Here is a 17664-nt window from a genome sequence, read left to right on the forward strand (position 1 = left end):
GAGAAGAGGTATTTATTTGAATGAAAAGGGTATTTGAATTTGTTAATGTATCGCTGCTTTATTTTTTTTATTCGAAATATAAATTCAAATATATCCTCGTTTTATTTGTTCAAATAAATACTATCATATACCTATGTCAAAATCAATATTACGTAATGGAAATAATAAAAAGGGTCAAGGAAAAAATGAATTTTTGTTGACCATAAATTAAGTTAGCCTGATTAAAGTGATCATCAAACATGGTTCATGCATGCGTGTAGTTGTGGCCTTGTGGGTTAGAGATCAAGAGGTTAACTGGTGCTACAAGTTAGGCACAAAACAAATAGAAATTGATTTAAGATTACCTAAATTTGGTCAACAAACAAAGCAAACTGAGCAAACTCAAACAACAATATATCAAATTATTGTAATTTTCTTCACCCCATAAATTAAAATTAACGTCAAAGTCAAATTTTGGAAGAAAAAATAAAATTCCAAAACCAAGTTATCGTCTCTGATCAATTATTACTTTAATTAATTTGATTAAAGTAATAATTCGCAGCAGTGACAGTGGTTTACCCACCAAAGTCAGAATCTGCAATGAAAAGGCACGCACGGAAGAATCTTCCTAGCTTTCTCCTCCATTTTCTTGTGCCTCGAACCTATCTAGTCTCAGTTTTCAATTACTGTTTGATTATAAAATCCACAGCTTTAATTGTCAATTTTTGTCAATCCAAACTCCGCAAAAAAATCCTCTGCTTTCGGCCCCCTGAATTTATGTCGCTGGGCTCAAATCGCAAAATAACTACCACTACAAAACAGAGCTATGTTTCGGTTTTTCAGTTATTTCAGTTTCCTCTACTTCTCCTCCCTCTGCCTTTCCCGCCCTTCCTTTCCCGCCAGATTTATACCGGACTCTATAACCGGCATAACCACCGATCCCCACAACGTCACCGACAATCACAACGTCACCTGGCATGATTTCGGTCGCTTCCTAGACGCCGGGAAGGGCAGTCAGGTCAGTGGTATGTCAGAGCTCAAGAAATATCTGTACCGTTTCGGGTACCTCCCCAGCACCAACAATTTCACCGATATATTTGATACCGAATTAGAATCCGCAGTTAAAGCCTATCAATCCAGTCTGGGTTTAGCTGTGACGGGGAAGCTTGACTCGAATACCATCTCAACAATCATGTCACCAAGATGCGGTGTTAGCGACACAGCCCATGATCACACAAGCGATAAATTGCATGTAACCCGACATTTCGCGTATTTTTACGGGAAGCCCAGGTGGGTAAAGGAGTCACCGATGACGCTAACGTATGCCTTTTCAGCTAATAACACTATTGATTACATAAGTTTAGAGGATATAAAGAGGGTTTTTAAGCGAGCTTTTTCAAGATGGGCATTAGTTATTCCAGTTGACTTCACGGAAGTGGAAGATTACCAATCAGCGAATATTCGAATCGGGTGGTACCACCGAGATCACGGGGACGGAGAGCCGTTCGATGGAGTGCTTGGGGTACTGGCGCATGGTTTCTCTCCAGAGAACGGGATGCTTCATCTTGATGCAGCTGAAACGTGGAGCGTTGATTTCGAGACGGTTAAGTCAAGGGTGGCCGTTGATTTGGAATCGGTGGCCACCCATGAGATTGGACATGTACTTGGGTTGGCTCATTCTTCGCTGAAAGAAGCTGTGATGTATCCAAGTTTAAGTCCCAGAACTGTGAAAGTGGACCTCAAGATTGACGACGCGGAGGGCGTCCAGGCCCTTTATGGGACAAACCCTAATTTCAAAATCAGTTCTCTGTTGGAGTCTGAAAATTCTTCTAACAAGGGGATTGGTCTACAAAGTAGAGCATCAAAATGGACCATTTCTTTGACGGTGGCTGCTTTCTTACTTTTATTTTGTACATGATTTGACACTTTTGTTTTTCACTTGTGTCACTTCTAAATTTCTTAGGTAGTAGCAAATTGTTCACACTTCATACTCAAAAAGGAAGAAAAAGGAATTCTTTGGTTTTTAAGATATTCTCACACTTTATTTTCTTATCTTATAACTTTGCATTTTCACTCAGTTATTTATAAGAAATTGGTCAAACAAAAACATTTTAAAAAAGATTTACTTTCCCTAACTTGCTTGATTATCACAAATTAAGATGGGATGCAAGCCCTGCAGTAAGCACAATCTATTCCCAAAGAATATGTGCCTAAATTGAAAACAGCAAAATAATCAAAGTATTGCTTAATAATCAAGAAAAATAGAACAAATCCAATGTGGAAGAAATAACAAAGAAGGAAACGGTGGAAACTGGAAAACTTAGCTTGTCGTGAGTTTTGGGTCGAGTTGAAGCATTACTTTGATATTTATTAGAAGGGGATGTGGAAATGTTAGTGACAGGAATTGCATATTGGTTCAAATGAATACGTACATGAAAGTAATTCACCATAAGTCTATAGCCCCTCATTTGGGGCTGTATATAACAGGTCAACAGTGGACTTCTTTATAACTTTTTTATTAAATACGTAAGAACACTAATTGTGGACCATTTGGAAATATCTAGTTTAGTGATTTAATTTTGAAAATAAATAATTACATATTTGGAATCAAAATTGAGATTTGAAATTTTCTTCTAAAAAATAAATTTATTTCTAATTTAATAGAGTTAAACATATTTATTATGTTATTAAATAAATTTTAATTTAATAGTGTTAGAATTATCTCTAATAACTATTAACTATTGAATTTGAATCTTAATGGGTGTGTTTAGAATTTAATTATTTTAATTACAAATTAATTATTTTGAAAGAAAAATAATTCACACTAAAAATTACATGATTTTGTAAGAATTTAATTTATTTAATAATTTTTTTTTACTAAACACTCAAAATGCTTCTACTTAAATTATATTTATTTATAAATAAGAGCAAATAATAAAAATAAATACGTTAATTTCATTTATTAATTGTTTCAAATAATAGAATTTAGATGGACTTCATCATTTTAAAAAGTATTACAAATATATGAATTTTCTTATAAACTTATTTAATTTGAATTCTTTTTAATAGGTCTGAATTTAATTCTATCATAAAAGTTATTTCAAATGGTTGAATGAAAATTTAATACAAATAAAATTGTTATTGAATGAGATGGATTTCAACTAGATGTTTTTTACACACTAATTTTGATTATTTTTAAATTTTAAAAAAATTATAAATCTTGAGTTTATAATTCTAAGCTTTTTGAGTGGTCACCGGAGTGGTTACCAATAATTTTTTTTTTCAGCGGTTATCCTTTTTTTTTAATATATTTTTTATTTATTTTATATATTTCTCAATAATTTCAATATTTGTATTTATTTTTTAAATAAATTTATATTTATCCTAATAAATATGAGTTTTATCTTCTCGTTTAAAAGGATTTAAGTATTTGTTGTTTCATCTTCAAGAATTTTGTATTTTATCCGTTGCGAGGATATTTCTTTTTCTTTTTTATCATATAGGTGTTTACTTTGTTAGTTGGATAGAAGTGCAATGATAAGAGTATTGATTTTCTTCTTATGAGAAAATCAAAATTTAATAATTCTCAAATTGAGTTTATATAAATATCGTAAAATTGAATAATGATAGATAGATTGCCATTGAGTGGAGTGTGCTCCTTATTAAATATTTAACTCAAATAATTTATCAACATAATTAAATCTTTTTATTATTATATTTTATATAAGTGATTTATTTTTTATTTTTTTATGTAAAATTAAAATCTTTATATCCTATCTCTATTTAATGAAAGGTCTGCCTTTCACTTTCTAAAAAAAAAAAAAAGTGGCTTTAAAATAAGTCTCAATCAAGTGAAAGGAAATTTCATATCTATCTATATCTAAGGGGTGGCCATGATTTAGGAATCGCTGGTTCAAGTTCAATAAAATTATGAACTTGAATCAAACAGTCATAGGACGGTTTGAAAGATAATTCTTGAACCATCAGTTTCCGTTCGAGCCCTGATTTAAAATAATTTGAAGGGTGGTTTAAAAAATGACGATTTAAAACGGTTTGAATAACAGTTTGGGGGCAGTTTATGGGCGATTTATGTAACACCCCTCACCCGATTACAGTGTAGCTGAGCAAGGCATGTCACACTCGGTGCCTGAGCACCCTATTTTATCTTACTTTATTCCTTTAAAAATTTTGTTCTTGTTATATTTTAATATCAATTATTTTTCTATGGAGAAACCAGCGGAGTTTTCCCTATTTCTATTATAATTTGGTGTATTTCATTATTCACCTACTTGAAATTTCAACAATATTTTCACAATAAAATCTCATCAGTTATTTTCATAATCATCTCATCACACATTCAATTCTTACAGCTCATTTGCATACATATCCATTTATACTCAATTTATGTATCAAAATTCTCAAACTTCATAATTTACATGATTTACAAGTCAATTTCATAAATTCACAATTTACATGATATATAAATTAATTACAATACTATAATTTATATTACAATTAATAACTAATTATAAATACATAAAATAACTTTTGTGAGCCCTATCTACATGCATTATTGAGGAGATGATAACTTGAACACTTCTGACACTTCTGCAGATCTGGACTCAAAAAATCTCAGTCAAATGTCTACTGGGTTTTAGTTTCAGTACCTGCATGAGGAAACAAATCTATCGCGTTAACCATTGCTGCTTAGTGGTGCAATAATATAATAAGAAAATAATATATATACAAATAAAGAAAGAAATGGATTATACATTGGATACTCTGAAATTTAATCTAATTTAATATAATACTTATAGTATCAACTATCTTTCGTTCTAATTTATTCCTCTTAAAAAGTAATTTATTCCTAAATTTACAGTAGTAATATACTTATATCTCTTTTTGCAAATCTTTTTATCATTTCATTCAATATTTTCTACTAAATAACTATTCTAATTTATTTTAGGCCTCTTAGTCATTTATTTAATTTCTAATATTTTTAATTACTAATATTATTAATTTATTTCAATAAATTTCACTGCCCAAGTAACCTATGACAAGCTGACTAAACTAGATAACGGGTCATTGGCACTGAATACCGTAGTGTCTCGGGCGGTCATACAATAAGACGTGAAATACGGTACGTCAACTACGTATGCAGTCAGTATGGCTAAAAGCCATGATAACAGATCTGTATGGCTAAAAGCTATAATAATAGAAAATCGGGCATACAAGCCATGAGTGCAAGCATAAAGCTATAAATATAAGCAAAAAGTCTTACGCAGTACTACTAAAATAATACCCTATTGGCATGCTACTTTATCCAATTTGACACACGTGTCTAGGCAATACATGGGCACATAATATCATTATTTTATTAAATACTCCGATTCTAATTTATAGTATTTTAATTTTTATTCATAGCAAAAGCATAAATACCCAAATTTCATTCCTACACAATTTATACAGTTTATTATATCATTTATGATAATTTCAATCCACACCAATCAACTTTCATGTATCATTTGTACAACAAAATATTTTTCCTTTCTCTCATGAAGAGAACTAATATCAAATTTATACATTCATTTATTTATTATCCTATTTATGTAAATTATCATTCATAAATTTCATTTATATAGTTCACTATTTATCAACCTCACTATCTATTTATCATTTTTCTAATTTATTACACCAATTTACAAGTGTCTAGATTCAAGCATTTTTATTTATATGTACCTAGATTCATGTATTTTCATTTATATTTATAAAAGGAACCTAAGTCTCAAATATTATTTGCACATTCTTTATACATTTAAAATTCAATTTATAGTCATTTATAAATCAAATTTCAAATTAAATTAACAACATCCCCTAAGTTCTATCTGTAATGAGAATACAAACCTCATCTACACATTTACATAATTTAAACATTCATTAAATCATTTAAGTGGGTACCTTTCACTCTATTAATTTTGGTTGTTACAATTCACTTGGTCATTCCTACACAAAAGTTGATTTTTTAATTCATAATAGATTTGTTAAGCCTAAGTTCACTAAGATACCACATTTTACATTTTATTTTTGTTGGCATTAATTGTCAATACCATTTCAAAGCTTATTTTATGTTATTCAAAATTTTCAGATTTCATACCTTAAGTTTACTATTCCATTGGTCATTGTTACAGTGAAAATTTGACAAAATTTTCTTCATCAAAGTTGTTCATTTATGTGTCTTCTTTAATTTTCTTTTTGACTAACTCCATTTAAATTTTTGTAGCTCAAGTTATGGTCAATTTATTATAACTGGCCGAATTGGTCCTTACCCAGATTTTTCTGGGCAAATTTGGTTCTGTCAAATTTAGTGTCCTAACTTGGACTAGCGATTTGAATTGGTTAGGTTCAGAATTTGAGTTTGTGTCCTTTATGAAAGTTGTTCTAAATTATCTAAGCTTTCTATTGATATAAAATTCAGGTCATTTGGATATTTATACACCGAGTTATGACCAAATGAACAAATATTGTTTATTTGGTCACTTTTACCAGGGCAGTATGTGTGTTACCCGAATTAGGTCAATTTTTAGAGCAACTTAGATTGGTTTTTTGGGCATGATTTCTTTACCAAAAATGTGGTTTAAGGTCTTAAATTTCATCTCCAATTGGCCTCACACCAATTTGAGTTGTCTAGCTCTACTTATGTTCATTTAAACACACTGGACTCATAGGTCCAGAATTCCCTGCACAAAAACAACACTTCCAATACCAAGAATGCTAAGGAAATGCTTAGAAAAATTTTTAGATTGGTACAGACAATTTTAATCCGTTAAGCAAAACGAAGAGCATTTTGGTCATTTTGCATTCAGAGACGATTTTTAACTAACTTGTCCAATTAAGTAAATAAATTATATGACATAAAATATGAATAATATTGCTAAAAATTAAATTGAAAATGAGTAGAAGAGAAAATGAATTAAATGGGACTTATGACATCACCATGATGTCATTAAAATGCCCTCCACCAATCACAACTCAACAAGCCATTATAAATCAAATAAAAAGGGATAAATTGAGACAAAAATAAAAACATAAATCTGCTCCTTCATCTCCAAACCAGCCGGCCAACATAGGAAGAGAGAGAGAAGAGAGAAAACCTCTATGGAAGCCTTGATCCCAAGCTTGCTTTTCACCCAAAACCACCATAAAACCTCATATTGTCTTCATAAAAATTGAGCCTTACCACTAGAGCAAGACTTGAACAGCAAAAAAAATTGGAAATCAAGAAGTTTTTGAAGTTGGAAATTACTCACAAAGAGGTTAATGCCATATTTCTTGCATTTATTCTCTTTTAAGCATGAATTCAAGTTAAGTTAGGTTAGAAATTGATGAAAAATGAAGTAAATATGCATGCTTAGGTTTCTTAAAAATTTGGCCAACCTTATAGGAGTGAGAGTTTGAGGGTTTTGATGGATTTGAATGGTTTAGAAATGATGTTTGATGTATAGACATCAAATAAAAATTGATTAATATGCCTAATATGATATGTGTTGTGTAAATCTTGAATTGGAGCTAGGGTTTACTATAAAAATTAGGAATTCAATGATATGTTGATAAATTATTGATGTTGAGACCAATTATGGACTAATTGAAGTGCATGGAATGTGATTTATAGATGGTAGTAGTATGGGAAGGTGGTATTGGAAGCGTTGTTTTTATGCAGGGAATTTTGGACCTATGAGTCCATTGTGTTTAAATGAACATAAGTAGAGCTAAACAGCTCGAATTGGTGTGAGGCCAATGGGAGATGAAATTTAAGACCTTAAGCCACAATTTTGGTGAAGAAACCATGTCCATAAAACTAATCTAAGTTGCACTAAAAATTGACTTAATCCGGACAACACACATACTGTCCTGGTAAAAGTGACCAAATGAACAGTCATTTGGCCATAACTCAGTGTAGAAATATCTAAATAACTTGAATTTTATATCAATAGAAAGCTTAGACAATTTAGAATAACTTTCATGAATGACACAAACTCAAATTCTGAACTTAACCAATTCAAATTACTAGTCCAAGTTAGGACACCAAATCTGGCAGAACCAAATTTACCTAGAAAAATCTGGGTAAGGACCAGTCTGGCCAGTTATGGTAAATCGACCATAAATTAATCTACAAAACTCCAAATAGAGTGATTCAAAAAGAAAATTAAAGAAAACACATAAAGGAACAACTTTGATGAAGAAAATTTTACCAAATTTCCACTGTAACAATGACCAATGAAATAGTAAACTTAAGGTATGAAATCTGAAAATTTTAAATAACATAAAATAAGCTTTGAAATGGTATTAGCAATTAATGCTAACAAAAATAAAATGCAAAATATGGTATCTTGGTGAACTTAGGCTTAACAAAATTATTATGAATTAAAAAGTCAACTTTTGTATGGGAATGGCCAAGTGAATAGTAACAACCAAAATTAATGGTGTGAAAGGTACCCCACTTAAATGATTTAATAAATGTTTAAATTATGTAAATGTGTCGATAAGGTTTTTATTCTCATCACAAATAGAACTTATGGGATATTGTTAATTTAATTAGAAATGTGATTTATAAATGACTATAAATGAAATATTAAATGTATAAAGGATGTGCAAATAATATTTGAGACTTAGATTCCTTTTATGAATACAAATGAAAATACTTAAATCTAGGTACATATAAATGAAAATGCTTGAACCTAGGCACCTATAAATTGGTATAATAAATTAGCTAAATGATAAACAGATAGTGAGGTTGATAAATAGTGAACTATATAAATGAAATTTATGAGTGATAATTTACATAAATAGGGTAATAAATAAATGAATGTATAAATTTGACATTAGTTCTCCTCATGAGAGACAAAAAAAAATATTTTGATGTACAAATGGTACATGAAAGTTGATCGATGTAAATTGAAATTATCATAAATAGTATAATGAATTGTGTAAATTGTGTAGGAATGAAATTTGGGTATTTATGCTTTTGCTATGAATAAAAATTAAAATACTATAAATTAGAATTGGAGTATTTAATAAAATAATGGTATTATGTGCCCATGTATTACCTAGACACGTGTGTCAGATTAGATAGATTGATATGCCAATAGGATATTGTTTTAGCAGTACTGCATAAGACTTTATGCCCCTATTTATAGCTTTATGCCAGCACTTATGGCTTCTATGCTCGATTTTCTATTATCATAGCTTTTAGGCATACTGATTTGTTATCATGACTTTTAGCCATACTGACTGCATACGTAGTTGACGTACTGTATTTCACGTCTCATGGTATGACCGCCCAAGACACTACGGTGTCCAGTGCCAACGACCCGTTATCCAGTTTAGTCAGCCTGTCATAGGTTACTTGGGCAGTGAAATTTATTGAAATAAGTTAAGAATATTAGTAATTAAAAATATTAAAAATTAAATAAATGTGTAAGATGACATAAAATAAATTAGAATAGTTATTTAGTAGAAAGTATTGAATGAAATAATAAAAAGATTTGCAAAAAGAGATATAAGTATATTACTACTATGAATTTATGAATAAATTGCTTCTTAAGATGAATAAATTAGAATGAAAGATATAAATTAGAACGAAAGATAGTTGATATTAGAAATATTATATTAAATTAGATTAAATTTTAGAGTATTCAATGTATAATCAATTTCTTTCTTTATTTGTATATATTATTTTCTTCTTATATTATTGTACCACTAAGCAGCAATGTTTAGCGCAATGGATTTGTTTCCTCGCCCAGGTACTGAAGCTAAAACCCAGTAGACATTTGATTGGGATTTTTGGAGTCCAGATTTGCAGAAGTGTCAGAAGTGTTCAAGTTGTCACCTCCTCAGCAATGCATGTAGATAGGGCTCACAAAAGTTATTTTATGTATTTATAATTAGTTATTAATTGTAATATAAATTATGGCATTGTAATGAATTTGTACATTATGTAAATCGTGAATTTATGAAATTAGCTTGTAAATCATATAAATTATGAAGTTTGAGAATTTTGATACATATATTGAGTATGAATGGATATGTATGTAAATGAGTTGCAAGAATTGAATGTATGATGAGATGATTATGAAAATAACTGAGAAGATTTTATTGTGAAAATATAGTTAAAATTTCAAGCAGGTGAATAGTAAAATACTCCAAATGGTAATAGAAATAGGGGAAACTCCGCTGGTTTCTCTATAGAAAAATAATTGATATTAAAATATAATAAGAACAAATTTTTTTAAGGAATAAAGTAAGATAAAATAGAGTGTTCTGGCACGGAGTGTGACATACCTTATTCGGCTACACTGTAATCAGGTGAGGAGTGTTACAATTTAGATAAAAAAAATTAGAGAAAAATTTTATTATTTTAGAATTAAATTATATTTTTAAAAATATTTTAATTTTCTTAGAAATCTTTCAATCAAAATAAAATAAGGAAAAAAAGAATGAAATTAATTTATTTTTAAAAAAATTAATAAGAAAATACTTGGTCTTCGTTAAAAAATTATAAATGAAAATATTTTTTTTAAAGAAATTAAAAAAAGGTGCATGAATTTAATTATGCCACAATATTCTCTTTGGATTTAGAAGAATCAAAGTTTTCAACTCTATTGTTTGCGGTTTTTCTAAAAATTGTATATAAAAGAGAAAAAAAAAATTAAAATAGAGGGTATTGAAAATTTTATTGAGGATATAAAATAATAATAGAGTAATTGAGGATGATATTAGAAATTTTAATAAGTGTATAAAATAATAAAGTAGAAAAATTAAGAGAATATTGAGAATTAAAAATAGTGCAGAAAATAAATTTTTAGAGAATTTGAGAGAATATTAAGAATTAAAGTGAGTGTAAAAAATAATTATATAAAGAATTTAAGATTTATATAAATGAATTAAGGGTGGGGTAAGATATTTATTAAGTTTTTTGTATTTAAATCGTCGATTTAGTTCAATTCAAAACTATCAATTCAATTTAATTTGAAACTGTCGATTCATGATTTTTGAAAAGCATAAATCTGAATTAAACCACAGAAAAATAATTTCAATCTAATTTTAGTTTTGGCCAATTTTTGATCTAATTTTGATTGAATCAATTATAATTCGATTCTTATTTGAAATCCGATCGTAACCACCCCATTCTATTGTTGATAGAATGGAGTGGTTACGATCGGATTTCAAATAAGAATCGAATTATATATATATATATATATATATTCTGAACCTTTGAAGAAGAAAAAAAAAAAAAGCATCTTTCATTTTTCTATTTTTCACCCCTATTCTAATTGAGAATAGTGCTATGGACGCTAGCGCATTTTCATAACATATGATCAAATCCAATCCCAACCCAATTCTCCTTAACAAGAAATTATTAAGTGGAGAATTGGGTTGGGATTGGATTTGATCATATGTTATGAAAATGCGCTAGCGTCGATAGCACTATTCTCAATTAAAATAGGGGTGAAAAATAGAAAAATGGAAGATGCTTTTTTTTTTCTTCTTCAAAGGTTCAGAATATATATATATATATATATATATATATATATATATATATGTAAATTTTATTATTTTTTTAAAAAATAATCGATATTTTTCTCTACAAAATTACTATTTTTTAATATTCCGTATCTAATAATGAACCCTCTTCCACTATGCCTTGATTTTATGGCCTGCGCAGCTAAAACCCTAAACCCTAACGCCATAGGAGCCTTTCTTCCAGATCTTTACCCTTTCTCTCTGCATCTCCCATCATGGCCTCATCTTGCAACAGATTCATCTCCAGATCATCCCTATCGTCCATTAAATCCTTCATTAGATCCAACGCTCCAAAATCTCCTGTCACAAGATCTACCATTTATTCCTCTCCTTCTCCTCATTTCCCTTCCTCTTCCATTCCTCGCCGCTTCTCTTTCTCTTGTAGGTACGCGTATGCACATACGTATTCGTTTTCCTACATATATTTTGTGGCATTTGTATATGATTGATTTTTATTTGAAGGCCTCCGTCTAAGCTGGGATGCGTGCAGTCGCTGCTGCCGCTGCACAGCGCGGTAGCGACGGCGAGGATGACGTCATGCTTGAGCACCACATCGAGGAGTTGCCGAGCGCTGTCACAGGGTACACTCTGCTGCACCTCCCCCGGCCTCTAATAGTTAATTACTACTCTGTTTTAGAGTGCGAGTAGCTTTTTTGCGTCTCATAAACTGTTAATGCTTGATACGAGCCTCTGATTCCTTTGTATTTTGGTTTCAAACACTCGAATTTTACTGATTATTAGTGGTTGAATTTGCGCATCTTCTTGTTGAAATTTATACATTTTGACCGTTTCCATTTGATTGAATCTAGTTCTTTTTTTTCTCAGGTTATTTGATTATTTTGTGTGCATAACAATTCGAATTAGATAGTGGAATTGTTAAGGTTATGATTAATGTAATAATGAGATTAGCAATGGAGAAGGAGGAGATATTTTTGAAAGTGATTTTGTAGTTGGAAACTTCGGACAGAAAATTTGGATGTTCTCATTAGTGGTGTGCTTGCTTCCTTGGCTTTTAAAGGTAATGCGAGGTTAAAGTTTGTGGTTCAACTTTTTAATCACAGTGTCAGAATTAGGAGTTGATTTAAGCTTCTTTACTGAGTTTTATCGTTGATAGATCTATTTGGTTCACTCTTTGTTGAGTGAGCTCATGTTCCGTGATTGAAACAAAATGGGGCAGTTAAGTGGGAGAAGAGTGCTTTAAACGGGGTTCAACCCCATCTGACTGGAATATTTGGTTCCTGCAGGCACATAATTTCAAAAGATATAAACTCGGGACTTGTCAATTATGGCCCAATGCGTCTTTGTCAAGTATGAAACTATGAGTGCTTTCTTTGTAGTTAGTATGGTTATGTCAGATTCGAGGCCTTTGTTTAATGTTTGCCATTAATTTCTATAAATATACATGTCTCTACAGATCTGTAATTTGTTTCAAGGAAAACTTTTGAATTCAATAAAAGATATATATATTTTTGGTTGTTGAAGTATAATACATATCATGCTACCATGGTGTTATGCTTAGTTCCCAAATTCTTGTTAATTAATCATGGTTTGTTATTCTGCTAGCGTCAACCATTATAGATTTTCTTGAGTAAAATTATTTAACCCTACAATGATCATAGAATAAGTCATAGGTGTGAACCCAATGGTTTTCCTAACGTTTAAATGTGTTTGATTTGAATTCAGTTGCTTCCCTTCACAGCATATGCTATCATGATTTGCGATTCACATTTGTCTCCAGAGAGTGGATTATTATATTCATTTGCTTTATTGCTCTCCAAAATGACTAGTTATGTTCCATCATCCTATATTATCAACTTCCAGTCTTCCATGGGTCTAGTGCATGCCTGCTGCTTTTTTAATATTAACAAAAGTATATAGCAGATTAACTTATGACACCTTTTATGCTTTTAGCCCTGATTGTAACCCTGCTCACTTCTACATGAAAAAATCAAGGAAATAAGGGAGATCAGTGAGATTAAGACAATGAATTAGGCGGTAAATTTGTGAATTTTTTTTTCTTAAATTACAAATATTTTGGCTTGAACTTTACGCAAGTAATTTATATATAAGTAACTAAGAATAGTATGGTAACTAAACTGCTCCTTTTCCCAGATGGAGTTGATGGTACGTGAAACATGTGTGCTGTTTTTTGGAGGTGGGTCCTGTCATCAACTATTGTACAGTTATGACTTGTAACAATGCGGAAAACTGTGCATATGACATTTGTTGCATGACTTGTTAAATGTTATTAATTATAGCTTTTAGACATTAATAAAATGTTTAAGAACCAAGTTTGTGACTATTGGGGAAATTGCAGCCTAGTGAATTATATATTGTTAAATATCAGGATTACTACACTTGCTGAGATTGCAGAACAAAGGAGTCCTGTTGTAAATTTATGCTGGAATGCTGCTATTCATGTTTTTATAGTCATTTTGCTCATCAGTTTTCTGATTCCTTTGTTTTTATTTTCTTCAGAGCTTGGTCTGTCAGTTCCAAGGTGACCTTTTTGCAGAAAATCATTGTGATGGGAGATTAACTTCTTCATGATTGAAGAAGCAAGGCCTAGTAGCTCTTCAATTTGTGAAGATTTTTTTTTTTTCAATTTATAAATGCTGCTGAACCTTTAAACCAATGAAGCTGATTTGATTCTTCATAACATAGGAGGACCCATCTACTGAGATGTAACAATTAAATGCAATTCATATATAATATCGCGCGACCAATATATGCTCAGTTGTTCCCAACATTTCGTCCTCTTTATTTTGTAATATGCTCTGAGGCGATACCAGCTAATTTCAGATTTCTGAAGGACCTACTTTCAAAAAGGAATTTGATACTTGATGTTGTAATTTGCCCTGAAGTAATACATGCTATTTTCCGATACCTGAGGGACCTACTTCCATTTAGAAACCGAGTCTAATAACTGAAAGTCCAGCGGTGTTTATAAGGTTCCATGAAGTTAGTCTCCAAAATTTCACTTCATTGTTCACTGAAATATGCATGGACCATCACAACCAAATGGCATCAGACCAGTAAGTTTTTTCTTCTTAATCCTGGTCTTCCATCTTTGTACCAAAAGCAGTTTCTACTAATGTAAACTCAAGGCAAAAAAACACTTATCGTATTTTCCAACAGAGCAGAATGTGCATATTGGAACTGCTAAGTGGGTATATGCGAGACAGGACTTCCAACTTAAATACAGTTTTACACTGGTGCGGTTGGACCATAGTAGCTTCTAGGTCTCCTTTCACCAATCCCTGCCAGCCAATCTGCACTCAGGTAGTCCTTTCTGTGAATATGGTAAACTTTCACTTCCCATTCACGCTGAATCAACTCCCTTATCCTGCAAACCAGATCGTGACAGCCCCCAGGAACATTAACTTCATTGAGCACCATCCGACAAACACTTTGATTGTGCACCTCAACAATTATCTTATGCAACCTCTTATTCCAGGCCATAGACAAACCCTGAAACAAACCCCAAAATTCAGCATTGGTTATTAGGCAGTATTCATGCAAAAATCTCCATGCCAAGCACCTCGATGATCCCGGATCAAACCTCCAGCATAAACAGAACCTGTAGAACTTTGAATGAGCATCCGTGTTCGGTTTAAAATAACCACTTGGGGTAGTGGTCCAGCAAATTATAGTCTTTGCTCCCACTTTGCTTTATTGGTGGAGACAGGAAGGGAAGATTGAGCAGGATGAAATTTCTTTGCTCATCACAATGTCCACCATATTATGACAGCCAATAAATTCTTCATCAAAAAGGCCTTTCTTTCGCCAATTCCAAATAGATATATGAATGACTATGGAGCGGCCCTTTCCACCTCAATCCAACTGCAGCCAACTGCTTTTCTCACCCCTCTATCCCTCATGATCTTTCTCACTTTGCTCACATCTCTCCATTTGCCATAGGATGCAAATATGTTAGACATCATAACATACACATAATCATCATCACCCTCCAATTCAATAACTTTTGCTGCTGCAATGTTTGCGACCTTCAAATCCCTACAAGCTCCACAAGCACCAAGCAAAGCCCTCCAAACTGCCCCACATGATCCAAATGCTAGTTCATATATCATACTCTTTGCCTTCCACACCTCCCCTCTTTGTCCCATCAGCCGAATCATTGAACAGCAGTGCTCAATGGTTGGTTCAATCCCGTAATCGTTGATCATTGATTCAAAGTATCCAATTGCCTGCTGCAATGGCACCTCGGTATTGGAGCATGCAGCTATTACATTAAGAAAGGTGACCCCATCAGGTTTCAAATCGGCAACCATTTTCAATTCCCGAAGTTGTTGGATTACCTTACCTGAATCACCATTGTAAGCATAGCCTGAGATCATTGCGTTCCATGTTATTATATTCCTCTTAGGTAATAACTGAAACATTGACTCGGCATTCTTTACTTGCCCACACTTGGAGTACATGTCAATGAGAGCGCTTCCGACGACTACGTATGTATCCAAACCTCCCTTTGTTGCACGACAATGGATCACCATTCCCCATTTCAAAGCGGCAAGACCAGCGACACCTCTCAAAAGAACTGAATAAGTATATTCATCCATTTTAATTTCACTTGAATGCATTTTAGTGAAAAACCCCAAGGCTTCTCGTACACAATTTTTGTTAACCAATGATGTTATGATCGAATTCCAAGAAGATGAATTCGGTTTTGGCATATTCAATAAAATTCCGATAGCATCCTCTATGTTGCCAAACTGGGCAATTCCGTTAATCATTTCATTATATGAAATGGTGTCCGGCTCAGGCATCTGATAGAAAAATCTGTATGCCAATTCAAGTCTTTGGTTCCTAGCACTTGCAGCTATAACTGAATTCCAAGAAATTATGTCTTTATCAATCATTTCATCAAAAACCCAAATTGCTTCCTCAACAGAAGCACATTTGCCATACATATCAATCAAGCAATTCCCAACAACAGTGGCGCACTCCAGGCCATATTTCACTATTTCGCAGTGAATTGACCTGCCGAGCTGCAACATATTTAGGTGGGCAGAAGCAGATAAAGCCAGTGTGAATGAGTAGGCATCTGGACATGTACCAGACCTCTCAAGTTGAAGAAACAAATAAACTGCTTTCCCAAACTGCCCAGAATGCACGCAAGCGGAAATCAAGGTATTCCAAGAAACTGCATTTGGTTGAGGAATTTCATCAAACGCCTTGTCGGCGTCAATTATGGACTCCGTTATGCTATAAAACCTTAGCAAAGCAGTGGAGACAAAAACATTGGTGAAAAACCCAGATTTCAGAATGTAGGTGTGAAGCTGTCGGCAGTAAGAATCGAAGCCCAGATCCGTAGAAGCTCGAACCAGGTGAAGCAGAGAATAGGCATTAGGTTTGGTGGCAGAGCTGAGCAACTTAGACGCATTGTACAATGCGAGCTCCTTAACGGGGCCGCCTTGGGCAAGGATTGAAACGATAGTAGACGAGGATTGAATGTATTGACGTGGGATTTTGATTGTCGAGATGTCGGTGCTTATTTTTTTCAAGAGTAGCGTATATGAATGATCTTGCTTTTGCGGGAGTTCTTGAATTCCCTTCAAGAGAGAGATTAGCATAGCTCTGCATGGCCCTACAAGGGTGTGCGCGCTGCCCTTCTTATTTAAGAATAGATTAAAAAAAATTATCATATAAGTTTGCTGCCAGAACCAAACTCTCCAAGCAGCTAACCGTCAAGAAAATTCCAGGTTTGAATGGCATGTTGCCTGTCCTTCACCATCCGCCAGCTCTTTAATTGGTCTCTTACTGCTGAAACAATTTTAAGCAGAGGTTATGTAGGCTCGCATTCACTCACATGGTAAATAATTAATTAATTAAAATGGTTTTATAATTAATCTATATCTACAACATATCAAAAATATCTTTTATTATTTTTATTATTTAAAAAAAATCAATAAAAATATACTTATAACGACATATGTATAATTCATTGCTAATAATAATTATTAGCAGCAAAAATTTATCTCTAATATGTAATATTTTTTATTATATATAAATTATAAATAATTTAATAATTATTCTATTAATATTATAATAAATAATCATCATAAGATAATTTATAATATATTA

General features: G+C 32.1%; 3 protein-coding genes across 8 annotated transcripts; 2 read left to right on the top strand and 1 right to left on the bottom strand.

Moving 5' to 3' along the window:
• Nucleotides 1-560: 560 nt before the first annotated feature.
• On the top strand, nucleotides 561-2006 carry LOC110634510 (metalloendoproteinase 1-MMP). The gene has a single exon (XM_021783537.2). It carries the CDS (start codon nucleotides 806-808, stop codon nucleotides 1895-1897), a length of 1092 nt encoding a protein of 363 aa, XP_021639229.2. The 5' UTR covers nucleotides 561-805; the 3' UTR covers nucleotides 1898-2006.
• Nucleotides 2007-11624: 9618 nt separating this feature from the next.
• LOC110672099 (protein NONRESPONDING TO OXYLIPINS 2, mitochondrial) lies at nucleotides 11625-14308 on the top strand. 6 transcript variants are annotated; one of them, XR_009144754.1, is made up of 6 exons: nucleotides 11626-11944; nucleotides 12022-12140; nucleotides 12385-12577; nucleotides 12804-12867; nucleotides 13672-13714; nucleotides 14038-14308. XR_009144754.1 is itself a non-coding variant. In XM_021834811.2 (4 exons), exons 1-3 carry the CDS (start codon nucleotides 11775-11777, stop codon nucleotides 13689-13691), a joined length of 309 nt encoding a protein of 102 aa, XP_021690503.1. In that variant the 5' UTR covers nucleotides 11628-11774; the 3' UTR covers nucleotides 13692-13714; nucleotides 14038-14308. The 6 variants fall into 6 exon arrangements, 2 of the variants coding, with proteins under 2 accessions (XP_021690467.1, XP_021690503.1); XR_009144753.1 differs by lacking the exons at nucleotides 12385-12577; nucleotides 12804-12867 and adding an exon at nucleotides 13471-13554 and having other exon boundaries at nucleotides 11625-11944; XR_009144755.1 differs by lacking the exon at nucleotides 12804-12867.
• On the bottom strand, nucleotides 14238-17353 carry LOC110672092 (putative pentatricopeptide repeat-containing protein At5g47460). Its single transcript, XM_021834764.2, has one exon. It carries the CDS (start codon nucleotides 17223-17225, stop codon nucleotides 15372-15374), a length of 1854 nt encoding a protein of 617 aa, XP_021690456.2. The 5' UTR covers nucleotides 17226-17353; the 3' UTR covers nucleotides 14238-15371.
• Nucleotides 17354-17664: the final 311 nt, after the last annotated feature.

The sequence above is a fragment of the Hevea brasiliensis genome, chromosome 16 (genome assembly GCF_030052815.1).
Source record: "Hevea brasiliensis isolate MT/VB/25A 57/8 chromosome 16, ASM3005281v1, whole genome shotgun sequence".
NCBI classification, from domain to species: domain Eukaryota; kingdom Viridiplantae; phylum Streptophyta; class Magnoliopsida; order Malpighiales; family Euphorbiaceae; genus Hevea; species Hevea brasiliensis.

Bases quoted from the DNA above. Each gene is read 5' to 3' on its own strand.
- LOC110634510 (XM_021783537.2), top strand. From the start codon at position 806: ATGTTTCGGTTTTTCAGTTATTTCAGTTTCCTCTACTTCTCCTCCCTC.
- LOC110672099 (XM_021834775.2), top strand. From the start codon at position 11,775: ATGGCCTCATCTTGCAACAGATTCATCTCCAGATCATCCCTATCGTCC. The intron at 11,945-12,021 runs GTACGCGTATGC...TTTTATTTGAAG, and splicing joins CGCTTCTCTTTCTCTTGTAG to GCCTCCGTCTAAGCTGGGAT. The intron at 12,141-14,037 runs GTACACTCTGCT...TATTTTCTTCAG, and splicing joins TTGCCGAGCGCTGTCACAGG to AGCTTGGTCTGTCAGTTCCA.
- LOC110672092 (XM_021834764.2), bottom strand. From the start codon at position 17,225: ATGATAATTTTTTTTAATCTATTCTTAAATAAGAAGGGCAGCGCGCAC.